Source organism: Rhinopithecus roxellana, chromosome 13 (assembly GCF_007565055.1).
Source record: "Rhinopithecus roxellana isolate Shanxi Qingling chromosome 13, ASM756505v1, whole genome shotgun sequence".
Classification (NCBI taxonomy): Eukaryota; Metazoa; Chordata; class Mammalia; order Primates; family Cercopithecidae; genus Rhinopithecus; species Rhinopithecus roxellana.
In genome coordinates this window covers 104,317,909-104,345,639 of record NC_044561.1, presented here as the reverse complement: position 1 = coordinate 104,345,639, position 27,731 = coordinate 104,317,909, and the positions used below count along the sequence as shown (strand labels likewise).

General features: G+C 49.9%; 1 protein-coding gene and 1 long non-coding RNA gene across 6 annotated transcripts; one reads left to right on the top strand and one right to left on the bottom strand.

Annotated features, from left to right (window-relative positions):
- On the bottom strand, positions 1-22,960 carry CCM2L (CCM2 like scaffold protein). 5 transcript variants are annotated; one of them, XM_030915103.1, is made up of 10 exons: positions 22,893-22,960; positions 17,954-18,121; positions 14,533-14,616; positions 14,254-14,437; positions 13,019-13,482; positions 9,440-9,635; positions 6,307-6,370; positions 3,074-3,203; positions 2,372-2,510; positions 1-1,216 (listed from the first exon to the last, which is right to left on the bottom strand). In XM_030915103.1, the coding sequence occupies exons 1-10, from the start codon at positions 22,920-22,922 to the stop codon at positions 894-896; spliced, it is 1,782 nt and encodes a 593-aa protein (XP_030770963.1). In that variant the 5' UTR covers positions 22,923-22,960; the 3' UTR covers positions 1-893. The 5 variants fall into 5 exon arrangements, with proteins under 5 accessions (XP_030770963.1, XP_030770965.1, XP_030770962.1 ...); XM_030915105.1 differs by having other exon boundaries at positions 9,440-9,575; XM_030915102.1 differs by lacking the exon at positions 22,893-22,960 and adding an exon at positions 19,025-19,072.
- On the top strand, positions 614-4,452 carry LOC115892796. Its single transcript, XR_004052710.1, has 2 exons — positions 614-1,235; positions 3,027-4,452. It is a non-coding gene; the product is annotated as an uncharacterized LOC115892796 (long non-coding RNA).
- Positions 22,961-27,731: the final 4,771 nt, after the last annotated feature.

The window sequence follows — 27,731 nt, the reverse complement described above, 5'->3', positions numbered from 1 at the left end:
TTTGATGCGGAAAGGAATATTTATTGGGCACTTATCATGTGCTAGACTCAGCTCTAAGGTCTAAACCCTCAGTAATCCCTACGGCCACCCTGTTAGGTGGATTGGGGCTGAGCTCACTGGACAGATGGGGAAACGGGAGCACACAGAGGTTATGACACTAACCAGATGGAGGCTCCAGGTTGGCCTGGCTCCAAATCCAAGAGTTGAAGGAACACCTTGCTTGGGGTCTTGAGGCCAGAATGGGACCCAGATCACCCCGGAGTCAACCCTGGGTGGAGGAAACCGTCTACTCCACACTGACTGTACAAGTCAGGCATCAGGGGACGGGAGACCCTGACATTTAGAGCCTTAAAAAGACCTTCTACACTATTTAGTATGGCCAGTTTGAGGTCATATAAGGAGAATCAGGAGATTCCCTCAAGCCCCTTCCCCTCTTTTTGAACCATAGTTTTCCAATCTGTAAAATAGGACAGAGTTCTGGAAATTCTTTTCTCAGTCTGCCAGCAGGTGGAGCCCACTCTTCATGCCTTCCTCAGCCTCCAGAAAGCTGCGGCGTCCCGGGGAGGAGGTGTTCTGGGGCCGACCCCTCTGGGCTACTGGGACAAAGCAGGATCGCTGCCCAGCCCCAGCCCGGCAGAGCGGCACGGGAGCCCCGGGTGACTGCCCAGGTCTTTAGGGCCCGGCTTCGCTCATCTGCTGCAGGACACTCTCGGTACTGCAGGGTCCCGGGCCCCAAAGGCAGGGAGCGAGACCCTGGAGTGAAGACGCCCCCGCCCCCGCCAGGTGTGATGAGTGGGCCCTGGGGATAGGGTCTCCCCCGGGGATAGGGTCGCCCAGGCAAAGCTGAGACTCAGAGGTGGGCTGCGGGGCCACACCGTCCGCAGGGGCGGTGGCTACAGGTAGTTGTCTTCAGCGGCGTCGCTCCCACCCCTGGAGCCCCGGGGCTCATCCTCATCGTCGTCATCGTTATCGTCGTCCTCGGGGGCCAGCGCCTCGATGTCGTGTGTGATGTCAGCCAGCAGCCGGTGGAAGGCCTGTGCCTCGGGCCGCTGCGCTGCGCCATCGTAGCTGCGCACCGCAGAGGCCGACGTGGAGCTCATGCTGCGCTTGATGCGGCCGAAGCTGTCAGTGAGGATGCCGCCCTCGCGGATGCCCACGCCCTCCAGGAAGCCCTCAAAGTAGCCGATGTCCTGGTCCGGGATGAAGGGCCGCATCCCTGTGAGCGGAGGGACGTGGTGAGTCCTCAGGGCACGGCCCCTTTCCCTCCCACAGGTGAAGCGTCCTCTCTGCAGATCAGGGTGCAAATCCCTGCTGTCACTCACTGGCCGTGTGGCCTTGCCCAAGGTCCTTAACTCTCTGAGCCAGCTAATAACAGCAGGGCGCTCAGCACACAGTGAATGCTCACTACATACTACATTACTGTACTTTTATTATTATTATAGCCTCCGCCTTCTGGGTTCAGCGATTCTCATGCCTCAGCCTCCCAAGTAGCTGGGATTACAGGTGCACTCCACCACGCCCTGCTAATTTTTGTATTTTTAATAGAGACAGGGTTTCATGTTGGCCAGGCTGGTCTTGAACTCCTGACCTCAAGTGATCCGCCAGCTTCAGCCTCCCAAAGTGCTGGGATTACAGGTGTGAGCCACCTCGCCAGGCCTATTTTTGTTGTTATTATTAGTACCATCATTACATTCCCATTGATTAATTATGTTGAACCTCATTTTCCTCACCTGTAAAACTGAGATAATTGCAGCTGTTCTCTGGGTAGGGATGTGAGGATTAAATAACAAGGTACTCAGCACATACTGAGCGCCCTGTAAACAGTTTATTTCCATTCCTACTTACTAGCTATGTGACCTCAGTCCTTCACTTTGTTACTCTGAGTCTCAGTTTCCTCACCTGCAAAATGGGGACCAATAATAGTATCTACTTCTCAGAATGGGGGCATTCAATGAGATGATGCTTGGCACATGGTAACTGCCAAGCACATGTCAGCTTGTTCGTACTATTCCTCCTATGATTAGCCCTCCTTCCTAGCTGTGTGACCTTGGACATGTTTTTTAGCCTTTCTGAGCCTCAGCTTCTGCATGGGGTAAGATGGGGAAGAATCAGTCCCTCTCCCAGCTTTGCTGTGCAGATGAAATGGCCACACCACTGCTTAGTTCTTCTTATCAACAGTGTCTCCCAGTGCTGACAAATCCTTTTCCTACTCTGCACCTTGAGCTCCTCATCTGCCCTGCGAATCTCATGATCTGGGTTTCATCAGAGGCTGAAGGATAAGGAGAAAACATTCGCACCCAGGTGCCTGACTGGGATGGCAAGGACCAAGCAGGTGCCCTGGCTGACCTCTGGGGGTGCAGGGGGCGCTCACCGAGGAGGAGGAACTTGCGCCGGTCTCCATAGAGCTTCAGCAGGCCTGTGCAATAGTCCTGGATGGGCAGCCCCAGCCGGTACTCCCGCAGCAGCAGTGCAAATTGCTGGATCTCAAGGGGCCCCAGCTTACTCCGCAACTATGTGGGGGACACCATTCAAGATCAATCCCAGGGAGCAGCCCCACCCAACCCCTGCCTGAAAGGCCCAGAGCCTTCCCTAACGGCATGTTTGGCCCAGCTCTCCTCTGAAAACCTTCCTATGGGCTACTCAGAGGACGTCTAGATCCCTTAGGCTGCATCTAAGAATAGGATGTGGACTCAAGCTGCTGAGTGCAAATCTTGACCCCTTCTCTGAATCAGCTCTGTGATCTTGGATAGTTGACAACCTCCATGATGCTTGCTTTTCTCATCTGCAAAGTGAGGATAATGATGGCATTTTCCTCTTGGTGTTGTTGAAAATATTAAAAGAAATAATGCATGAAAGGTGCTTAGAATGGTGCCTGGCACTCAATTAATGCCAGCTGACATTAGTTAAGGCCTTTCACAAGCTGGCCTCAGTTTACTCTCCTAACCTCATCTCCTGCTCTGACCTCTGAGGTCTTCTACTTAGGTTATGTCCACGGCAATGTGCAATTCCCAAAATGTTTACTCCAGCCTCCAGGACTTTGCTTATGCCATTCCCACCACCGGCCCCAGCTCACCGTGACCATGTAATCCTGTAACTGCTCCAAGCCCAGACCGCTGTGGTCACTGCTGCTGCAGTGGGAGCCGTGAAAAGAAGGTGTGGACGTGCCGCTGTAACATGCTTCAAAGGTGTCCTGGGAGCCATTGCTGCAGGCACAGGAAGAAGGGCCTTCACTTGCCTCCCTCCAGCTCCTCACCCTCGGGCAGGCTGAAGGTAGGAGGCCTCATCCTAGACTGCACGCTGGCCTCCAAGGCCTGGCACACCCTGACCCCTGGCACCTCTCAAGCCTCATCTCTCACTGTGCTTGCCTTTGCTCTCTGTGCTCCGTGCCCCTCACCCACCCCCCCCACCCCGCTCCCTTTCTCCTTCTTCCTCTACCATCTATCTCCTCACCTCTGGGTGTTTGCACCTGCTGTTCCCTCTGCCTGGATTGCCTCCTTTCTCCTCCATTTTGCTCAGTGAACTTGTATTTATCTCATGATCTTAAATGTCATCTCCTCAGGAGAGTGTTCCCTAATTCCCCTAGGTTGAGTTAGAACCTCTGTCGAACATGCTCCCTCAGTCCATGGCCTACCTGTGACATGCAAGGCCTTTCCAGGTACCCCCAAGCATCCTCTTTGACCAGCCTCTCCCTCACACCATTTGCCATAGCCACAGTGGCCACCTGCTGCTCCTCAAACCCACTAAGCTCTATCCTGTTCAGAATTTTTTTTTTTTTTTTTTTTTTGAGACAGATTCTTGCTCTGTCACTGAGGCTAGAGTGCAGTGGTGTGATCTCGGCTCACTGCAGCCTCCGCCTCCTGGGTTCAAGTGATTTTCATGCCTCAGCCTCTTGAGTAGCTGGGACTACGGGCATGTGCCACCCAGCCAATTTTTGTAGTTTTTGTAGAGATGGGGTTTCACCATGTTGTCCGGGCTGCTCTCAAATGCCTCACCTTAAGCAATCTGCCCACCTCAGCCTCCCAAAGTTCTGGAATTACAGGCGTAAGCCACCACACCTGGTCAGCTCAGGATTTGCTGTTCCCTCTACCTGGAACGCTCTTCCCCCTTTCATCCTCCAGGCCTCAGTTCATGTGCCATCACCTCTGAGAGGCCCTCCTGACTCTCCAGCTGAGTTGGGGTCCCCCTCAGCCTCTCTTATAGTACCCTGAGCCTCCCTTTAGTACTTATCATTAATGATTGTTACTGTTAAATTGTGATTTCATTGCCTCCCATGCTAGATTGTAAACTTCACAAGAGCAGGAACCTTGGTTTTCTTCATTTGTTGAACACCTACTATGTGACAGGCCCAGGTTTTGCCCTCTGTCTTTTGTCCATCTGTATCCCCAGCATACAGCACAGTGCCTGGCACATAGAAGGTACTCAAGAAATATTGCTTAATAAAAATTCAACCTTGGGCTCCTGCCTCCTTGTCTCCAAATTGTTCCAGAACCATCCTCCATGATTACCTACAAAGAAGCAGTGTAGCTTTGTGGTTAAGGGACTGGACTCTGGAGCCAGCCATCTTCTGTTCAAATCCCAGACCTACAACTTACTAGGTGTTGACCTTGGGAAAACTAAACTTAATTTCTCTATTTCTCAGGTTTTCCATCTGTAAAATGGGATAATAATAATTGGTGTCATCATGAGAATTGAGGAGTTAATATTTGTAGAACACTAAGAATTATGGGCTATAAGCAATAAACAGTAACTGCTGTAATGTTACTATATTGATGAAAAAATAAAGTGCTTTATAGAACAGCACTTAGTACATAGCAAGCTCAGTGTTCAAACGCTATTATCATTATTTTATCTCTCCAGTAGATATCTGGTTGTTTAAAGACTAGCCTAAGGGCATGCAGTATGAGGAAGGCAAATCTATTGCCACTAAAAAGGGAAAACACAGTAAGGGATATATCACTGGCAGAGGCTGCTACATGCCAAACTGAAGCCCTTAGTAACATGACTAGGTGATCAACCAGTAACCCAGGACTTTATTGGTTTTAGCACTGAAAATCCCATATCCCGGAGAACCCTTCATTCCTGAGCAAACTGGGATGGCTGGTCATCCTAAACAGAACCTTGGGTAATGTTCCCAACTGAATTGTTTAACATTTTATTTATTTATTTATTTGTTTGTTTGTTTAAATAGAGACAGGGTCTCCCTATGTTGCCCAGGCTGGTCTCAAACTTGTGGGCTCAAGTGATCCTCCTGCCTTGGCCTCCCAAAGTGTTGGGATTACAGGTGTGAGCAACCGCAACTGGCCTGAATTTATTTATTTTATTTTATTTTATTTTTATTTTTTTGAGATGGAGTCTCGCTCTGTCGCCCAGGCTGGGGTGCAAGTGGCGCAATCTCAGCTCACTGCAAGCTCCACCTCCTGGGTTCACACATTCTGTTGCCTCAGCCTCCCAAGCAGCTGGGACCACAGGTGTGGGCCACCATACCTGGCTAATTTTTGTATTTTTGGTGGAGACAGGGTTTTGCCATGTTGCCCAGGATGGTTTGGAACTCCTGGGCTCAAGCAATCCACCTGCCTCAGCCTCCCAAAGTGTTGGGATTACAGGTGTGAGCCACTGCATCTAGCCTGAAATATATATATTTTTAATCCTAAATTTTCCAGCTTTGCTTGCAGTTAGTGATGTCTATGTAACAAAGTTCTGGCCTATGAGATATAAGCAGAAGTCATCAGGTGGGAATCTGGCAGAACTCTTTAAAGAGGCCCCTAGCATGCTACTGTGATGGCTGGAGCTACAACCACCATCTTGGTCCATGAGGTGACCTTGAGGATGGCTGCAAGTCCTAAAGAGGGTAGGTGAGGAAAAGAGAAGCCTGAACTCCTAACAACCATGAAATGTTGAATTGCTGCTCTATTTTATGTCAAAGATAAGAAAAAAAAAAAAAGTTCTATCTTGTTTAAGATACTCTTTTTGGGAGTTTTCTATTACGTGGAACCAAAATTAAGCCAAAATGATTTTTTGGCATGTAGCTATCTATGATTTTGGTTTCTGCAGGCCACTGTGCCTGGATGACTGGGAGAGAACCACAGGCCTGTGTGGACCCACATCTGAGTTCTGGTGTCTCCTGGGTCTCTCAGGGGCCTAGATCCTGTGAGTTTCCAGAGTCAGGGAGCTCAGTTTACCTCCCCCTGTTAGTGCCCAGTGTCTCAGCAAGGTTGGGTCACCTTCTCCTACCCTCTCGAGACTAGTGACCCTGTTTGTGCAGGGGTAGGGGAGCAGGGTGGAGTCCCTGACAGGGGCTGTACTCACAAGGAGCTGCAGCAGCTGAAGTCGGCATCATAGGCATATGTCCCATCTGTGCGGCAGCTCTCACCTAGGACCAGCAGAGGGAGTGTGAGAGGCAGCAAAGCAGGGATCAGCAACCCCTGCTCCCTGAGGCCCCACCCTCAGTCTCAGCCTGAAGTCTAGTCCTGCCCCTGACACCAACACACAGCAGACCCTGGGGAACTCCCCTCCCCTCTCCTGATCCTCAACTTCCCCAACATGGGGACAATACCACCCCCCTGCCTACCTCACGGGGGGCCTTGGGAACAGCAGATGAGGAAACATGTGAGGGAATATTTTATCAACTGTGTGTTTCAGGCAAGACAAAAAAAAAAAAAGAAAAAAAAATGTGGCTCACACCTGTAATCCCAGCACTTTGGGAAGCCAAGGCAGGAGGACTGCTTGAGCCCAAGAATTCAAGACCAGCCTGGACAACACAGAGAGACCCCATTTCTACAACAACAAAAAATTTAGCTGGGTGCGGTAGTGCATGCCTGTGGTCCCAGTTACTTGGGAGGCTGACATAGGAGGATTGCTTGGGCCTGGGAGGTCAAGGCTGCAGAGAGCCATGATTGTACCACTACAGTCCAGGCTGGGTGACAGAGCAAGACCTGGAAAAGGAAGAAAGAAAGGAAGAAAGAGAAAAGAAGGAAAGAAAGGAAAGGAAAGGAAAAGAAAGAGAAAGAAAGAAAGAAAGAAAAAGAAAGAAACAGAAAGAAAGAAAAGAAAAGAAAAGAAAAAAGAAAAGAAAAGAAAAGAAAAGAAAAGAAAGGGAGGGAGGGAGGGAGGGAGAGAGGGAGGGAGGGAGGGGAGAGGAGGGGAGGGGGGAGGGAAAGAAGGAAGGAAGGAAGGAAGGAAGGAAGGAAGGAAGGAAGGAAGGAAGGAAGGAAAAGAAATTTGTGAAGGGGAAGGATCTGAAAACCTTCAGAGCAAAGAAACACCAAGTATGGAGAGCTTGCGCTCTTCCTAGTCCTGTTCTCATTTAGCTGGTTATTAACCCCTACCCTTTCTGATCTCTGATCACTCAGTGTCGCTTCCTTACCCTCCAGGTGGGGTCAGTTCCTTATTATACGTTCTCCCGGCACAGTCTGTGGTTATTTATTTTTTTGAGACAGAGTTCCACTCTTGTCGCCCAGGCTGGAGTGCAGTGGCACGATCTCTGCTCACTACAACCTCCACCTCCCGGGTTCGGTTGATTCTCCTGCCTCAGCCTCCTGAGTAGCTGGGATTATAGGTGCCTGCCACCACGCCCGGCTAATTTTTGTATTTTTAGTACAGAAGGGTTTTCACCATGTTGGCCAGGTTAGTCTCGAACTCCTGATCTCAGGTGATCCACCTGCCTTAGCCTCCCAAAGTGCGGGGATTACAGGCGTGAGCCACCTGCGCAGCCTGTGGTTATATATTTATTTGTGTACTTATTTAATTACTGTCAGCCTGCCTCCACTAAGTAAACTTCATGAAGACAGGGCCACCTCTGGTTTTGCTCACCAGAATAACCTACGGATTAGCACTGGATCTGACCTACTAGGTGTTCAATAAATATTTGCTAAATGAATGAATTTGTTGAAATATTTGTTGAATTATCTAATGTATTTGCCCATCATCCTTGTGAGAGTTGAACCCACCCAGCTTCCCAACAAGCACAGCTCCCACAGATGCAAGGGTCTTCGGAAGAAAAGAACCAGCACTCTGTTGCTGGTACCAGGCTGCGAGAGACAATGGCTGGGGGAATTCACCCACGGGCCTGAAGGCAGCATGGGGAGTGAGGTTGTTGCTGATAGAAGCTTCAGAATCAGACAGACCTGGGTTTGAATCCTCACTCTGCCACTTACCAGCTGTGTGACCTTGAGTAATTTATTAACTAATCTGAGCCTTAATGTCCTCATCTCTAAAACTGGAATCCTGGCTGGGCACAGTGGCTCACGCCTGTAATCCCAGCACTTTGGGAGGCTGAGGCGGGCAGATCACGAGGTCAAGATATTAAGACCATACTGGCCAATTAACATGGTGAAACCCCGTCTCTACTAAAAATACAAAAATTAGCTGGGCATAGTGGCACACGCCTGTAGTCCCGGCTACTCAGGAGGCTGAGGCAGGAGAACCGCCTGAACCTGGGAGGTGGAGCCAAGATTGCGCCACTGCACTCCAGCCCAGGGGACACAGTGAGACTCCATATCAAAAAAAAAAACAAAAAACAAAAAACAAACAAAAAAACTGTAATCCTAAGGCCTCACAGAGTTCTTTCATGCCTTCAAAAAATTCTTTGTGAGTATCTGATGTACCCGGTCTCATGCTAGGCACAGAGGATACAGTGACAAAGAGGACAGGCAAGGTTGCTATGAGGACATGGCACACTGGTACGGTGCTTGGCACACAACTGGTGCTCAACACATGCCTCTGTTGGTCTCATTCTCCTTCTAGTCCTTGAGTGTATCCAAGGACCCATCTGGAAATCTTGGTTTTGCCTTAGGGTCTTAGTGGGATCAATGGCTCAGTAAGCAGAGATACATGTGCTTAGGTTTCTGCAATACAGGGACACAAAAACAAAAGGGAGAGAGAAGAGTTCAACTCTAGGGGGCTTGCTCTGAATTTGGCAATCCAAACATCTTTGAAGAAGCTAAGTTTGAGATCATGATGAAAACTGATGGCTGGGTGCAGTGGCTCACGCCTATAATTCCAGTACTTTGGGAGGCTGAGGCGGGTGGATCATGAGGTCGAGGGGTTCAAGACCAACCTGGTCAAGTTGGTGAAACCCTGTCTCTAAAAAGAAAAAAAAAAAAAAAAAAAGGCCGAGCGTGGTGGCACAAGCCTGTAATCCCTGCTACTTGGGAGGCTGAGGCAGAGAATTGCTTGAACCGGGGAGGTGGAGGTTGCAATGAGCTGAGATTGCGTCACCATACTCCAGCCTGGGCAACAGAGGGTGACTCCGCCTCAAAAAAAAAAAAAAAGAAAGAAAAGAAAATTGACATTTCACCTACAATTGCGGGGTACACTGTAATTATGGCAGAGATCAGGAACCCTAAAAACCTTCATCAACCCCAAGTCCTGGGACATCTTCCCTCCCCTGGCCTTTTCGGGATGTTTCACAGGAGGGGAGGCCAGGAGTTCTGGTACTCACTGCGGCTGCAGAGCCACGGCCGTTCAGGAGTGGATGTGTAGTGGTAGCCAGCCCGGTCCACACACTCAATACTCTGGTCCCCGTAGATGATCTGGAAGACCTGACAGATGAGTGCGCAGGACTCCTCTGCAGCGTCCTGGCCCAGGGAGGAGGATAGAGAGCTCAGGTCCTCACCAACGACCAAGATGTTACCCTTCTTCCTAAAACACAGTGTGAAGATGTACACAAAGATACACGTCTATAGAGCCCTTTAAATTGGCTTTTGAGACTTTTTCCATCAAAATTCTATGGCTACTCTCTGGATCTTAGAACCCCTTTATAGAATTCAGTAACAACTCTAACTCTTGTGCCATGAAAAATGTACCCCAGATTTCTGGAGGATTCATCAGCCTTCCTGATACCCTTCTAAGTCCTAATTTAGTTTAATGTATAGGTATGGAAACTGAGGCCCAGTGAGGGGAAGTGATTAGTCAGGATTAGAATCCAGTTCTCCTAATAGCTAGTAGGAGAAGGGATGATTAAATGTATCAAAATTTTAGGCTTAATATAGTTACTAACACTGGAAGCCATATTTAGATATGAGCTTCCTAGCATTCAGTGGAAAATTGAAGCAGGGTAAATAAAATTGTCTCTGATAGAAGGAAAGAGTTTAAGTTATTGGGTAAAACTTTTTTTGAGACTGCAAATTTGAATAGGAATTTACCTCTTTATGCCTTAAGCAAGACACATAGAAAGCCAGTAATTGATGAAGAGACTGTCTTCATGAAGTTTTTCTCTATGTCGTGTCTCTAAAAAGGCCCAAGCTAATGGATGGTTGGATACAAAAAATAAAAATGAAAAAGTCCAAAGAATAAATTAAAATGTAACTCAGGATAGGCATTTTGGGATAGTGGGTGTGTCCTAATAATTAAACCAGGACTGATCCTTACTATAAACCTACAAAATGGACAGGGCAAAGAGGATCCTTATTTTATAATCAAAGATGCTGAGACTTAGAGCGGTTAAGTGACTTGCCTAGGCTCACACAGCAGGTTCATGGCATTAGTACCAGCACCCAAGTTTCGTTTCACTCTAACTCCTATATCCTCCTTGGGACCAGGATGACTCAGATAAGAAGCCAGATGCTCAGACAACCCTGGAAAGCAACTTTTTTTTTGAGATAGAGTCACACTCCGGTCGCCCAGTGGCACAATGATGGCTCACTGCAGCCTCAACTTCCTGAACTCAGGTGATCCTCCCACCTTAGCCTCCTGAGTAGCTGCGTGACAGGCACACACCATCACACCCAGATAATTTTTTGTATTTTTAGTAGAGATGGGGTTTTGCCACGTTGCCCAGGCTGGTCTGGAACTCCTGGACTCTAGTGATCTGCCTGCCTTGGCCTCCCAAAGTGCTGGGATTACACTTATTTACTCACTCCACAAATTCCAACTTAGTCCTATTGTGTGACCGGCACTGGGCCAGCTTCAGTACCCGAAAGCCCTCACAGTCCAGTGGGATGAACAGGGCACACTGTTGGCTTTGTCTGGAATCCTATTTCCAGCCACAGAGGAAGTGGGCATGGTGGTTGGAGTACAAATGGCCTTGTAAGCAATTGTAAGGATGTTAGCTTTTACTTGGAGTGAAATGGGAAGCTACTGGAAGATGTGGAGTTAGGGACATGATGTGACTTACATGTTAATGGGACCACTTTGTGTCAGGGAAGAGATTGTCAGCGAGGGCTGAACCAGTCAGAGGGTGACAAGATTCAGGTGAGAGAAAACAGGGCATGGAACTGGGTGGGTACAGGGGAAGGGTGGGGAGAAGTAAATGGATTTTGATGGGGTTTTTTTTGTTTTGTGATGGAGTCTTGCTCTATTGCTCAGGCTGGAGTGCAGTGGTGTGATCTTGGCTCACTGCAACCTCCACCTCCCAGGTTCAAGCGATTCTCGTGCCTCAGCCTCCTGAGTAGCTGAGATTAAAGGCACCCGCCACTAAGCCTGGCTAATTTTTGTATTTTTAGTAGAGACGGGGTTTCACCTAGCTGGGCGAGGTGGCGGGCGCCTGTAGTCCCAGCTACTCGGGAGGCTGAGGCAGCAGAATGGCATAAACCCCGGAGGCGGAGCTTGCAGTGAGCTGAGATCCGGCCACTGCACTCCAGCCTGGGCGACAGAGCGAGACTCCGTCTCAAAAAAAAAAAAAAAAAAAAGAGAGACGGGGTTTCACCATGTTGGCCAGGCTGGTCTTGAACTCCTGACCTCAGGTGATCCACCCACCTCGGCCTCCCAAAGTGCTGGGATTACAGGCTTGGTTATGTTTGAAAAATAAGAGCCAACAGGATTTATCGACAGAGTGGATATGGGGTGTGTGTGAGAAAGAGAGCAGGAGAGGCAGCCAAGGCCCACTGCAAGGTTTTGGCCTGACCAATGTAAGGACACAGCTGCTATTAATTGTGACAGGGAAACCAAGGGAGTAGCGGGTTTGGGGGAGGAGTTTGGAGCTCAGCTTTGGATGTGTTGGGTTTGAAACAGTCATTAGATCTTCAGATGCAGATCACCTAGAAATGGGTAGATGAAGGATAGATGGAGGAGGGAAGACCATCAAGGACATAATCTGAGGCACTCCAACTTCTGAAGAAGAGGAGGAACCAGCTCGGTAGGAGAAAAGCCTGGAGAAAGTGGAGAGCTGGAAGCCAAGTGAGGAAGTGTTCCAAGGGGAGAGAGACAGCTGTGGCGTCTGAGTTTACTGGTTAGTATCTGCCTCACCATCTAGACAGGAACTATGTCTGTTTCATTCACCACTGTTGTTATACAGAGGGATCTGGTGGTCCAAGATCAGAGGAAAAGCTTAGAATGCTCAGAAATTGAAGGTGTCTGCTCGACTGTGAGCTCCCTAAGGATGGACACCAGATGTCTTTTTCACGTCTGTATCCATAACACCTAGCCCATTGCCTCACCCAGAGCTGGCACTCAATAAACATGTTCGGATGAATAAAAGCAAGGGTGAATGAAGAGGATGGGGGAGGAAGAGGGGAAAATGGAAGGAGAAGGAAGAATGGCGGAAGGCTTCTGCCTTGGGTGACTGTCTTAGTTACCAAGAGTACTGGCTCTGAATTTCCTGGATTTGAACCTTAAAACTACATGCTTCCTGTGTGACCTTGCGACCTATGGATCTCAGTTTCCTTCTCCATAGAATGGGGATACAGCAGTTGTAATATTTGCCTCCAGAGGTTGCTGTGAGAATTAAATGAGTTGATGCAGCCCTGTGTCTGGCAGGAGCTGACCCTCGATTCAAGCTGGTGATTAGTGTCCTCGTGAATGTTACTGTGGTGGGGCCAACACTGACAACGCTGGAGAACGAACGGACTGGAGGTTACATCTAGTTTGTTTTGGCCATTTTGAGAGTTCGTCCCATTGAAGGAGTCAAGGGGAGATGCCCTGGAGGTGTCCAGGTCCGGAGTTTAAGAGCCATTAGGTGAGGTAGGTGCAGGGAAAAGGCAGGGGCAGACCCCAGGAACCTGGTGGGTGGGGCGGGGGCAAGGGGGGGGGAAAGCAGCGTTCCCGAAGCCGGGCATTGGGTGCGGGCTGTCCTCGGGCTCACCCTGTTGGCTACAGCCAGGATGACCAGGTTGCAGTAGGCGTCGGGGCTGGGGTCCTGCGGGTCGAGCGGGTTGGGACCGGGATGACGCCTCTCCCAGCTGCCACCGCCACTGCCCGCCTGCCTCCGCTCCCAGCTGCCGCCCGGCTTGCCTGCACCACCGCCGCCGCCGCCGCTTCCGTGCCGCCGCTCCCAGCTGCCGCTGAACGTCTGCCGCCGCTCCCAGCTGCCCGACGCCCGCGCCCCGACGCGCTGGCGCTCCAGGCTGCCGCCACCGCTTCCCCCGGCCCGGGCCTCCGCTGTGCCCCCACCCCACCCCATCCGCCAGTCCAGGCTGCAGATGGTGTGGCGCCGCTCCGCGGTGCCCACCCGCCGCTTCTCGGGCGCCGCGCCCGGCGGGCCGGGGTCGCGTCCTGCGCCGCCAGGGCTGGTGTCCACGCCGGCCGGCACCGGGTCCACGCCCAGACCTAGGAGGGTCCGGGGAACCGTCAGCCGCGGACATCCGGGCTCAGAGACCCCCCCCCCCCGAGGCCGCCTGTAGGACCTGACCTCGCAGCTCTGGCGTTCCACCGCCGCCTGGCCCCTGGCTTTAAAGTAGCGCGGCGGTTCCCCGCCCATTCCGCTTCCACACTTTCGGGCCCGCCCCCGGCCTCAGTCTCCACCCCTGGCCTCCGGGTGGTGTGGCCAGGTGGCTTCCACGCTCCCCACGCCGCCCGCCCACCTGGGCTCACACCTGCCCTCTGAGCAGAGGGTGGTGGTCAGGCTGTCCCCTCCAGAGGGGGCCTTAACTGGGGACCCAGTCCGGGGTTTCAGGGACCGCCCCCTTGGATTCTGACTTTCCGCCTCTCCTCAGCCCCGCCCCCGGACTCAGGCCCCGCCCCCAGCCCGAGGGTCCACTCTAGCCTCAGAGCCGGGTGGTAACTGAGGATCCAGCCTTAGCCTCAGGTCTTTGGCTTCTCCACCCTCTCCGTGCTCCACCACCTGGCCTCAGTGTAGAGGCTCAGGCCACCCACCTTCATCCTCAACCTCAGGCACTGTCTGCTTGCCCAGAGCCTCTTCGGCCTGCCCCTGGTCTCAGGGTAGAATGGTCAGGCCTTTTCCATCTCCTCCGCCCCCGCCGCAGGTACCTCTCCTCTACTGGCACACTGCCTGCCCCTGCCCCGCCCCCGCCCCCGCCCCCGCCCCCGCCCCCGCCCCCGCCCCCGCCCCCGCCCCCGCCCGGTCCCGGCTCGCCGCACCGGTCTTGAGCACTAGCAGGTGCAGCGCATCGTCCTGCAGGTAGGAGGCGGCGGCGATCTCGTGCGTAGGGATTCGCAGGATCAGCTCTTCGTTGTCGCGCCAGGTGAGCAGCAGGCAGCGGGCAGACAGGCTCAGGATGCTGTCCTGCTCCGCCGTGGTCTTCAGCGGCAGCTCCTTCAGCTGCTGCAGAGAGGGGCAGATTTCGAGTTCCCGGGGTCCGCAGGTAGAAGAGGGAGAAGGGGACGAGATCCTGCCCTCCTTCCTCCCCAGAGTCTCACCCTGGCGGTGTCTAGCAGCTGCAGGAGCTCGTCCCGACTGGAGGGGTTCAGTGAGGAAGTCACCCAGGTAAGGTGGCCCAGGAACTGTATGGAAATCGTGGTGAGAGAAGGACACAGAGAGGTCACCCTGAAATCTTGAAGAACCCTGGCCTTCTCGTTGATGCAGTGCGGATACATTGAGATAGAAATACATGAATTAATATAACCTGATAATAACTTTTACTGAGCCCATAATAGAAGCCAGGCACAGTTCTGAGCGCTGTCTATATATTCACTCATTCACCCTTGCTTTTTTTTTTTTTTTTTTTTTTTTTTTTTTTTTTTTTTTTGAGGCGGAGTCTCGCTCTGTCGCCCGGACTGGAGTGCAGTGGCCGGATCTCAGCTCACTGCAAGCTCCGCCTCCCGGGTTTGCGCCATTCTCCCGCCTCAGCCTCCCGAGTAGCTGGGACTACAGGCGCCCGCCACCTCGCCCGGCTAGTTTTTGTATTTTTTTAGTAGAGACGGGGTTTCACTGTGTTAGCCAGGATGGTCTCGATCTCCTGACCTCGTGATCCGCCCGTCTCGGCCTCCCAAAGTGCTGGGATTACAGGCTTGAGCCACCGCGCCCGGCCCACCCTTGCTTTAAGGATGAGAAAAACCAAGGCAGGGTGTGGCTAACTAAACAACTTGCCCAGGATTAGGTAGCTAGAGAGGATCAAACTGGGATCCACATGCCAGAACCCACACTCTCAACTGCTGGCTTATATTGCCTTAACACATAGTCATCTAGCTATAAGATTCCATAGGGAAGCAAAAATTGTTATAATAGCTTGAAAGAACTGACCACCTGTAAATTTCCTCTGGCCTGAGTGGCTCTCTCTACCCCAAGCATCATTGTCAAATGAATTATGAATCACTTGCCTTCTTTATGATCTTGTTGCAGAAGTCAAATGGATAGGGAAGAATGTTGGATCGAATTAGTGTATCATTTTGTCAGGAAAAAAATAAATCAATAAATTTTTCCTTTACTCTTATATCCTGTTAGCACTTAGATGTTATTCAATATAATAAACTTTTTTTTTTTTTTTTTTTTGAGACGGAGTCTGGTTCTGTGGCCCAGGCTGGAGTGGCTCACTGCAAGCTCCGCCTCCCGGGTTCATGCCATTCTCCTGACTCAGCCTTCCGAGTAGCTGGGACTACAGGTGCCCACCATCACAACCGGCTAATTTTTCTATTTTTAGTAGAGTCAGGGTTTCACCGTGTTAGCCAGGATAATCTCGATCTCCTGACCTTGTGATCCTCCCGCCTTGTCCTCCCCAAGTGCTGGGATTACAGGTGTGAGCCACCGCGCCCGGCCAATAATTAACTTTTTTTTTTTTTGAGACAGAGTCTCACTGTCACTCAGGCTGGCGTGCAATGGCAAGATACCAGTTCACTGCAATCTGTCTCCCGGGTTCAAGCGAGTCTCCTGCTTCAGCCTCCTGAGTAGCTGGGATTACAAGCGCACACCACCATATCCAGATAATTTTTGTATTTTTAGTAGAGACGGGGTTTCACCATGTTAGCCAGGCTGGCCTCAAAACTCCTGACCTCAAGTAATCCACCTGCCGTGGCTTCCCAAAGTGCTGGGATTACAGGCGTGAGCCACCACGCCCGGCCAACTGTTAAAAAATTATTTTTGGTTGTATTCTAGGTGAATCCACCAATCAAACCTTTTCTCTTATTTTTATTCTGTATCAAATTTCAGTCCTCAATTTTTAAGCAGATTTATTTGTTAGCTTTTCCCTCCACATAGGTTTGCCAGATAAAATATAGGATGCCAGTTAAATCTGAACTTGAAATCAACAATTTTTTTTTTTTGAGATGGAGTCTCACACTGTCGCCTGGGCTGGAGTGCAGTGGTGCGATCTCGGCTCACTGCAACCTCCGCCTCCCAGGTTCAAGTGATTCTCCTGCCTCAGCGTCCTGAGTAGCTGGGATTACAGGCGCCCACCACCACACCCAGCTAATTTTTTGTATTTTTAGTAGAGATGGGTTTCACCATCTCTACTAAAAGATGGCCAGGCTGGTCTTGAACTTCTGACTTCATGATTCACCCGCCTCGGCCTCCTAAAGTGCTGAGATTACAGGCATGAGCCACCGCACCCGACTGTTGATCAACAATAATTTTTAAGTTGTTTAGTATTTTTAGTCCCTTGCAATATTTGGGACATAATTATGCTAAGAAAGTATTCATTGCTTATCTGAAATTCAGATTTTACTAGGTGGCTTGTTTGCCAGTTCGGACAACCCTACCCCCATATCAATCTTCTTAGGCTAAATGAAGACCCATCATGCCTCTTCATGGTGTTCATGCCAGGTGCGGTGGCTCACACCTGTAATCCCAGCACTTTGGGAGGTCAAGGTGGGGGGCAGATCACCTGAGCTCAGGAGTTTGAGACCAGCCTGACCAACATGGCGAAACCCCAGCTCCATTAAAAATACAAAAAAAATTTAGCCAGGTGTGGTGGTGCGTGCCTGTAGTCACAGCTCGGGAGGCTGAGGCAGGAGAATCGTTTGAGCCCGGGAGGCAGAGGTTACAGTGAGCCAAGATCGTGCCACTGCACTCCAGCCTGGGTGACAGAATGAGATTCTGTCTCAAAAAAAAAAAAAGAAGAAGTACAGCTCCTAAGTGGTGGAAGTCCTTTGTGCCTTGCTGTTAATCTAGACACTGTCCGAGTAACAGCAAGGTCACCGCAGTAAAACCTCATGGGAAATGTGAAAGTTGTCAATCAGAATGGAGTCACTTGTGTTAAAAGCCCTGACAAATAGAAGGGAGGATTCTCGTGCATGAACACCTGATAACAAGAACTATGAAAAAGACTGTAAAAACTACCACTTTGCACAAAGACCATCACAACCTTACACACACACACATATTCCTGCAAGGACAGCAACTGCTTGTCCAACTTGGAAATGGTGCCATCCTTGTTATTGATGCTTGCAGCCAGGGATAATTATCTCAAAACAATTATGTAATCCTCCTCACTTTTCCTTTAAAAACCTTTGCCTTCCTTTACCTTCTGCGTACACAGTTTACTATGACACGCATATTCCCATTGCAATGCCTATTCCTGAGTAAACATCATTTTCTTTTAGTGAGTCTCCCTTTCTGTTATGTGGGTTGACAAAAGATAGGACTTTTCCATGCACAGAACACTCTCCCATCCACTCTACCCTGGGGTAGGTTTTGAGTCCTATGTTGAGATGGGAACACTAAGGAGGCTCAGCGGATGGAGGTCACTTGCTAAGGGTAGGGGCAAGGCTGACATGAACCCAGGCCTCTTTCCCATGAGCCACAACTTCCCTTGTGTGATATAGGGCTGCTTAGAACTTGGTGTTAAGGAGAAGTGAAGGTCTCCTCATCCCAAGGTTTTCTCACCCCTTCTCATCCTGCACCCACCTTGACCTCTTTCTCCAGGTAGTCACACAGCAGAATCTGGGGGTCGATGAGGTAGTCGGGGGGATAAAGGGGCATCGAGTGCAGGGGCCGGCGGCTCACGCTGCTCCTACAGGCTGCACGGCGCCCGGCCTTGGGGAACACCAGCCTTCGGATGGGGGATACAAAGCCCTGGGGAGGAGAGGAGGAATGAGAGTAATAACAGTGGTTGCTTTTACTGAGCACTTACTATGCTCACTTTTACTTACATTACCTAATTTAATTCTCACCAAAACTCTGCAGAAGGGGTACCTCTGTAAGTCCCATTTTACAGATGGAAAAACTAAACCCTAGAGAGAAACTAACTGATAAAGTCACCAGCTAGTAGTGGTGGAACCAATAGTTCACTGTGGGCATTCTGGATCCAACGACCTTCTTTCTAAACACCAAGGTGAGAGTGTAGCTCCTGCCAAACAGATTTGAGGAATGAGTTTAGGCTGGGGCAAATACAGAAAAATATTAGGATTCAAGGCCGGGCATGGTGGCTCACACCTGTAATCCCAGTACTTTGGGACGCTGAGGCAGGCGGATCACTTGAGGTCACGAGTTGGAGACCAGCCTAGCCAACATGGTGAAACCCTGTCTCTACTAAAAATACAAAAATTAGTTGGGCGTTGTGCCAGGAGCCTGTAATCCCAGCTACTCAGGAGGCTGAGGCAGGAGAATCACTTGAACCCGGGAGGCAGAGGCAGAGGTTGCAGTGAGCCAAGATCGAGCCACTGCACTCCAGCCTGGGCAACAGAACAAGACTCCATCTCAAAAAAACACACACACACATATATATAGTATATATATAATATATAAATATGATATATGTATAATATAGGTATATATACAAATATATATAATACATATTATGATTCAATGGGGTGGAGTGGTGGTGGGTGCATTGCTATTTCTGAGGCTATTCTCTGTGCTTTCCTAAAAGTTAGAAATTATTAATAAGTACATTTAAGTAGAATCCAGGGGCACCTGCATAAAAATGGCCTGGATCAAGGTTAAAGGTGCAAATTCTGGGACTTAACCCAGACCCACCATCTGAATCTCAAAAGAAAACTTGAGTTCCATCTAGAACAGCATTTCTCAACATGAGATTCCTGGAACAGCAGCACCACCTAGGAATTGAGAGAAATGCAGATTATCGGGCCCCATCCCAGACCCACTAAATTAGAAACTCTGGGAGCAGGGCCCAGCAATTAGGGTTTAACAAGCCCGCCGGGTGCTTCTGATGCATGCTTAAGTGTGATACTGCACTTTAGAGCAATCGCTCCCAGCCCTGGCTATCCTTTAGAACTACCTGGGGAAGGCCAGGCGTGGTGGCTCACACCTGGAATCCTAGCACTTCGGGAGAATGAGGCTGGAGGATAGCTGGAGCCCAGGAGTTTGAGACCAGCCTTGGCAACATAATGAAACTGTCTCCGCAAAAAATATACCAAAAATGTTAGCCGGGTGTGGTGGTATGCACCTGTAATCCCAGCTACTTGGGAGGCTAAGGTGGGAGGATCACCTGAGCCTGGGAGGTCAAGGCTGCTGTGAGCTGCAATTGCAACACTGCACTCCAGCTTGGGTGACAGAGTAAGACCTTCTGAAAACAAAACAAAACAAATAACCTCCCCCCGCCCCCAACACACACACAAACTACCCGGGGACCTTCTAAAACTTCAGATGTCCGGGTTACACTCCCGACCAACTGAATCAGAAATTCTGGGACTGAGACACAGGCATAAAATTTTTAATTTTTAAATTTTTTTGAGATAGGGTGTTGCTCTGTTGCCCAGGTTGGAGTGCAGTGGCACAATCATAGCTCACCGCATCCTTGATCTCTTAGGTTCAAGAGATCCGTCTGCCTCAGCCTTCCAAGTAGTTGGGACTACAGGTGTGTGCTACCATGCCCTGCTAATTTTTTAAATTTTTAGTAGCGATGAGGTCTCACTGTGTTGCCTAGGCTGGTCTTGAACTCCTGAGCTCAAACGATTCTCCTGCCTTGGCCTCCCAGAGGCCAAGGGATTACAGGTGTGAGCCATTGGGGTTAATGAGCTCAGTCCATTAAGATTTTTTAAGCCTTCTTAGGTAATTTCAAAAGGCAGCTCAGCTGAAAACCACTGAGTGAATGTATGGTGTGATCACTTAACTCTTGTAATGAGGCAAATGTGAGTAAGACATCCCCCCTGCCCTCAAAGAGCTCACATTCTTTTCAGGTAAACAGAACGCAAGTCCACAAATACATCTGTTCATTTACTCATTCATTCAGTAAACATGTATTCACACCTGTATGGCTGGACTCTGTGCTGGGTGCTGAGGATTCAGTGGAGACCTGGACCCTATCTGTACCTCCAGGGCTTGTGATAAATGACCTAGACTAGTGAGTTTCCAACTTTGTGTGCCCTGGAATTTTGATTCAGTAGGGTTGGGTTGGAGCCTGAGACTCTGCATTTCTACCAAGCTCCCATCTGGTGCTGATACTACTGGTCTGTGCACCACGCTTTGAGTAGCCAGGATCTAAACCAGTGGTTCTCAAAGTGTGGCCTCACAACTGTCAGCATAACCTGTGGGTTATTAGAATTGCAAATTCTTTCTGACTCAGCGATCCTCCCACCTCTGCCTCACAGTAGCTGGGACCACAGGCATGCACCACCACCACACCTAGCTAATATACATATATATATTTTTTAAAGAGATGGGGTCTTACTATGTTGCCCAGTCTGGTCTTGAACTCCTAGGCTCATGCAATCCTCCTGCCTCAGCCTCCCAAAGTGTTGCCATTACAGGCATGAGTCACTGTGCCTGGCCAGAAATGCAATTTCTTTTTTTTTTTTTTTTTTTTGAGACGGAGTCTTGCTCTGTCGCCCAAGCTGGAGTGCAGTAACCGGATCTCAGCTCACTGCAAGCTCCACCTCCCGGGTTCACGCCATTCTCCTGCCTCAGCCTCCCGAGTAGCTGGGACTACAGGCACCCGCCACCTCGCCCGGCTAGTTTTTTGTATTTTTTAGTAGAGACAGGGTTTCACCGTGTTAGCCAGGATGGTCTCCATCTCCTGACCTTGTGATCCGCCCGCCTCGGCCTCCCAAAGTGCTGGGATTACAGGCTTGAGCCACCACGCCCGGCCTCAGAAATGCAATTTCTTGAACCCCATCCCAGGCCTATTGGCCCAGAAACTGGGGGTAAGACCCAGTGATCTGTGTTTTAATGAGCCCTCAGGCGATTCTTATGGGTACTCAGCTTATGTTAGAACCAATATCATGAAGCCAGGATGGGGTATGTAGAAACTTTGAGGAATGAGAGGAAACTGTCTGGGAGAACACATGGCAAGCAGAGGGCACAGCATGTGCAAAGTTCTGGATGCCTCAAAGGCTGGATGAGGGTGAGCCTGGAGAAGCTGTGTACAGTCAGTCTGCCGTGGCTAGATTCTGAGATGAACATATCTTGAATGCCAGCTATGGAGCTGGGACTTTGTCTTGCGTATGTGTGTGTGTCAGGGGTGGGGAGGTGGTATTTTTGTTGGTGGCCCTGAGTGGTTCAGCTCTGCCCACCTGTCCAGCCCCATCTGCCTCACTCTTGTCCCCTGGGCCCCCACTACACAGTCCTCCTTCAGTCCCTCTGGCTTGCTACTTTCCTTCCCACTGTGAGGCTTTTGCACATGCTGTTCCTCTGCCTCAAACATTCTTCCCTACCCACTTTCCTTCCACCTGTCAGCTCCGACTCAAACTGATCAGTCTAGGGCTTGGTACCCTAATATTCTGTCCTCCAGCAGTGAGCATGGGACCTTCTATGAATTTTTTTTTTTTAGACAGAGTCTTACTCTGTCACCGAGGCTGGAGTGCAGTGGCATGATCTCGGCTCACTGCAATCTCTGCCTCCTGGGTTCAAGCCTCAGCCTCCTGAGTAGCTGGGATTACAGGCATGCGCCACCACACGCAGCTAATTTTTGTATTTTTAGTAGAGACGGGGTTTCGCCATTGGCCTGGCTGGTCTCAAACCCCTGACCTCAGGTGATCTCCCGCCTCGGCCTCCCAAAGTGTTAGAATTACAGGCATGAGCCACCGCACCCGGCCCTTCTATGCAATTTTACATTAATTTATTCATTGCTTTAACAAAAGAAATGCCTGGTGCATAATAGGCATTCAATAAATATCTATTAAAAGAACAAACTAAGAGAAAACATGCATGTATGTCTTGGCTCTCTTCTGAGCCCTCTGTGATTCATGTGGGCACTTTTTAGAACAGCCCGGACCCATGTTTCTGGTGGGGGTAGGGTAGAGGGGAGGATGGAAATGGGGGTAAGATGGAAGTTAAAATCAGAGTAGCTCCCTGAACTCCAAAGACAACCAGGTGAGACACCCAGAGAAGCATACCAGAAAACTACAGAGTCAGAAGGGGTGAGGATCTGGGGGTGGGGGTAATGGCTTCTGGCTGACACCTTACACATAGGCCCTTGTAGAAAGGTGGGGAGGGGCAGGGGAGCAAGTGGGAGACTCAAGCCTGGGTAGGCAACCTCCTATCAGAATTGTCCTGACTGGGTCCTTCTGTCTGGGGTAGTGGCGAGTGGGAGAATGGATCTGCTGGGTGTCTGTCTGTCCCTCTGTCTGAGAGGCTGCAGGAGAGAGTCACCAGGAACACCAGGGAAGCAGGTGTGGAGAATCTCCCAAACTAAGTCTGTCTGGCCAGGTTTCCTGGGAAGATCCCTGTCTGTCCATGTTAGGGATGCCAGAGGCCACTGAGAGTGGAGAAACAGGGAGTTGAGAGCCTGAATGTCTGGCTGCCCAAGAGTGGGAAGGAAGTTATTTCCAAATGAGAAGAAAGACCCCACTTATGCCCCTTGCTACTGACCCCCCACCCTGCCCCAGGTTGCCCCCTTCCCCAGCTTTGGGGACATTCCCTGCATCCCTCCCAACCTCCTACCTACCTTCTTCCCTTTCTTGACTTCATATTCCATGGTGAAATGTCCCCTCTACTTCTGCCACCCTCCTGGCCATCCCCTCCACCCCCCCAGCTCAGTTCCTTTGTTCTTTTTCCTGCCTGGTCGGAAACTCCACCAGCCCTGGAGTTCCTGCCCCTCCCATCTGACGGGGAGGGCAGGGGGTGTGGAGGACACGGCCTTGGGACCCTGCAGCTGAAGGGTGGAAGCCCAGGCAGAGCTGACCTGAGCAGGGAGGCTCAAGGCCTCTAGCCAGAAGACATGTTATTGGGGGAGCTTGGGAATTGGCCAAGGCTGGGGAAGGGCCCCCCACATTTGAAGTCCTAGTTTGGAAAATTCCAAGTTCCAGCCCTACTTCTGCCACTGACCTTGTTGTGTGACCTTGGCAAGGCAAGTCCGTTCCCCCTTTCACAGCCTGTTTCCCCCTGCCCTCTATAAGTTGGAAGTAAACACTGCCTCCCTCCCTAGGCTGCTGTGGTGAGAAATGAAAGAGTGGGTGGAAAATGCCTTATAGAGCGTATTGTAGCCAAGCAAGTTATGATTTTAAAAAATTAATCATTACTCTTAAGGGAGGCAGTATGCGTAGGCTTTGAAGATAGGCTGCTTGAGTTTGACTCCTGGCTTTGGCACTTACTAGGGTTATGACCTTTGGGAAGTCCCTTAACCACCAGTGCCTCAGTTTTCCCATCTTTAAAATGAGCATAATACTAGTTTAACCTCATAGTGACCTTGTGGGGATTAAATGCACCTAGAAGAACTTCTGGCACATATTAAGTACTCAGTAAAGCCGGGCGCTGTGGCTCACGCCTGTAGTCCCAGCACTTTGGGAGGCTGAGGCCGGCGGGTCACCTGAGGTCAGGAGTTCGAGACCAGCCTGGCCAACATGGTGAAACCCCGTCTCTACTAAAAATACAAAAATTAGCCAGGCATGGTGGCACACACCTGTAATCCCAGCTGCTCAGGAGGCTGAGGCAGGAGTATCGCTTGAACCTGGGAGGTGGAGGTTGCAGTGAGCTGAGATCGCAGCACTGCACTCCAGCCTTGGTGACTGGCTGAGACTCCATCTCAAAAAGAGCGAGACTCCATCTCAAAAAAAAATTTTTTTTTAAAAAGTGCTCAGTAAATATTAACTGTTTACCTGCCTAGCAGTTGTCAACTTGAACAGAGACTCTCTAAAAGAAATTTCACTTAGGGGCCGGGCGCGGTGGCTCAAGCCTATAATCCCAGCACTTTGGGAGGCCGAGACGGGCGGATCACGAGGTCAGGAGATCGAGACCATCCTGGCTAACACGGTGAAACCCCATCTCTACTAAAAAAATAGAAAAAACTAGCCGGGCGAGGTGGCGGGCGCCTGTAGTCCCAGCTACACAGGAGGCTGAAGCAGGAGAATGGTGTGAACCCGGGAGGCGGAGCTTGCAGTGAGCTGAGATCCGGCCACTGCACTCCAGCCTGGGCGACAGAGCGAGACTCCGTCTCAAAAAAAAAAAAAAAAGAAATTTCACTTAGGAATTAAGCATTGCAGTGGGAATTACCTATATGCCATAGTAAGTGATGTGCACTTTCAGGGAGGTGGGGGAAGACAAAAATTTTTTAAAGAAAAAAAATAAGGATTATGTGATTGTTTTTGAAATAATTATCCTTGACTACAAAGATCAAGAGCAAGTGTGATGCCAGTCTAAAGTTGGACAGGCAGTTGCTGGGCAGATGTCCTTGTGGAAGTATTTTTTGTGCAAGGTTTCGATGGCCTTTGTGCGAGGTTGTGATTTTTGTAGCCTTTGTGTAATCAGTCTTTGTTATTATCTGTTTTGTTATCAGTCTTATTTGTTATGCAAGCATGAAAACCCTCTATGGCCTTCCCCAGCTCTATTTGTCAAGGTTTTCTTAACATTAGTGACTCCATTTTTATTCTGACCATGTTCATAGGGTCTTGAGCTGTTTTACTCTCTTGGAAGTATATTAGGGAGGCAAGGTCCCCTTTGTGGCTCTGTGTTGAACACTTTACATATTTTATCTTACTCCTCGCAGTGTTGAGTACCATGATAGTACCTATTACACAGATTTTTTAAACTGAGGCTGAAGTGCAGAGCCTGGTTCAAGGAAGTCACACGGTGAGTAAGAGGAGGACCTGGGATTTCTGGCTGGTGTAGATCTGAGCCTAGTGTTCCTTACCTCTAGGACCTGTGCATTCTGCATGCCCCACCCAGGACAGATGGAAAGGTTCTGAGTGGCCCATTCACACCTTGCAGTGACACCTGGGTTCTGGAGACCTAAGCTCTGGAACTGATTTGCTATATATGACCTGGTCCAGGTTGCTTATTGTAACTTCTCTTGGCCTCAGCTTTCTTATCTTTCCAATGGGAACAATAATTTCCCAAAGCCCTGCTCTGCTCGTCAGAGCTGTGGCCAGAAAGACACAGGCCATGGATGGAAGAGCAGTTGGAAACCGTAAAGTACCAATGCACTGGATTCTACTGAAAGACTTTTTCTGAAAGCCTGGTGTTCAGGGTCAGTGCCTTGGAGGGAGGATCAGAGCTCCCCACTGCTTCTGGGTGTGAGAGCTACAGGAGATCCTAGCCACTAGCCCTTCCTCTTCCTTCCCCTCCCTTGGAGAGGAAATGGCCCAGGCTGCTTAGTGCTGGCTCTCACAGCCACTCCCTCCTGCTCCCCTGCATCCTGCCGGTCACCTCCCAGTACGGGAAGTGAGATCTCCACTCAGCCTGCCAGGCGAACAGGAAGAGGCCAGGGTGTGCTAGCCAGTTCCTGACTCTGCTCTGGACATGAAAGCTCCAACTTAACCCTTTGAGCCAGCCCAGAATTCCCACTCTTGGAGCAGCAGCAGGGCATGAGAGATGTGGTCTCTTGCTCTGGCATCTCTATGACTGGCTTTTGCAAACCTTTTCCTCTCTCTGGGCCTCAATTTCCCTGTCTATAAAATGGAAGCTTGTATTATTCCTGGACTAGCTCCAAACATCGCTGAACTGCTGGGAATCTCAGATAGGGGAATAAGTGTTTTGCACGCTACTAAAATTAGAAACTATCACTGTATTCCCTGCAGTGCTCCCTGCAGAGCCATAACAGATGAAGTGCTTAGTAAATGTCAGTGGAAGTGGTTGGAGATGGTGGATGTAGGCTCAAATGTATATGACCTTGAACACATTACCTCATCTCTTAGCACCTCAGAGCTCTCACGTGTCAAAAGCAGGAAAATGGCAGTACGTGCCTTGGAAGGCTGCTGCAGGGATTGAATGAGAACAGAAGTGCACAATGATAACGTAGTATTAAAATTACCTTGTGAATCAAAGAAGAGATGAGCAAAACAAAGCCCCTGCTCTCAAAGACTTAACAATTGTGGCAGATAGGATTCATCTCTTTTGAGCCACCTCCAGTTGATTGGCAGGGGCTGCCTGAAAGCTGCATAGAGGATTATAAAAACTGGATCTACTCCCAGCAGGAAGAAGGGATTGATTATCAATGCCTGCCACAGGCAGGAGTGGGGAAAGTAGCAGCAGGTGGTCAGTGCACATATTGACCGTGATCTGGTTAGAGACAAAGACACACAAGCCAAGAACTCTGGTATCAGGCCAGCAACTTGTTTGGGGGAAGGCAGAATCAGGAGCCATTCCCCAGGCCAGTGGCATTCAAGCCAACCTTGAAAGGTGAATGGAAGGAAGGTTACTCTGGGCAGAGGGAACAGCTTGAGCAAACACAGTGCCAGAGTTCTGCCTGCAAGGAACGGACAACCCCGCCAAAGGTGGCTTAGACAAGAAGGAACATTTATTCTCTCTTAAAACAAGTCCAATAATGAGTGCTTTCAGGTTATTTGAGCAGCTCAACACTAGCATCAAATTCCTTTATATTTTTTACTTTGCTGGTGTTATTGTGTCCCTCCAATTTATTTGTTAAAGCCATAACCCCGAGGACCTCAGAATGTAACAGTATTTGAAGACAGGGTCTTTAAAGAGGTGATGAAATTAAAATGAGGCAGTTAGGATGGGCCTTACTCCAATCTCCCTGGTGTCCTTATATGAAGAGGAAATTTGCGCGTGTGATCCCAGCACTTTGGGAGACCAAGGCAGGCGGATCACCCGAGGTTGGGAGTTCGAGATCAGCCTGGCTAACATGGTGAAACCCCATCTCTACTAAATATACAAAATTAGCTGGGTGTGGTGGCACACGCCTGTAATCCCAGCTACTCGGGAGGCTGAGGCAGGAGAATTGCTTGAACCTGGGAGGCGGAGGTTGCAGTGAGCTGCGATCGCGCCACTGTACTCCAGTCTGGGTGACGGAGTGAGACTCCATCTCCAATGAAAAAAAAAAAGGAAATTTGGACACACCAAGACAGCAGGGTCACTTGTGCACAGGGAAAGACTGTGTGAAAACACAGTGGGAAGACAGATGGCTGTCTGCAAGCCATGGAGAGAGGCCTCAGGAGAAATTGTCAGAGGTGTTTGAACCAGAGCAACTCCATCTTGAATAGAAGGTAGGTAGAATGAGGCTGAGACCTACTGGGCTGCATTTCCAGACAGTTAAGGCATTCTAAGTCGCAGGATGAGATAGGAGGTCAGCTCAAGATACAGGCCGTAAAGACCTTGCTGATAAAACAGTTGCAGTAAACAAATTGGCTAAATCCCACCAAAATCAAGATGGCCACGAGACTGACCTGTGGTTGTCCTCACTGCTACACTCCCACCAGCACCATGACAGTTTACAAATGCCATGGCAACATCAGGAAGTTACCCTATATGGTCTAAAAAGGGGAGACATGAATAATCCACCCCTTGTTTAGCATGTCATCAAGAAATAACCATAAAAATGGGCAACCAGCAG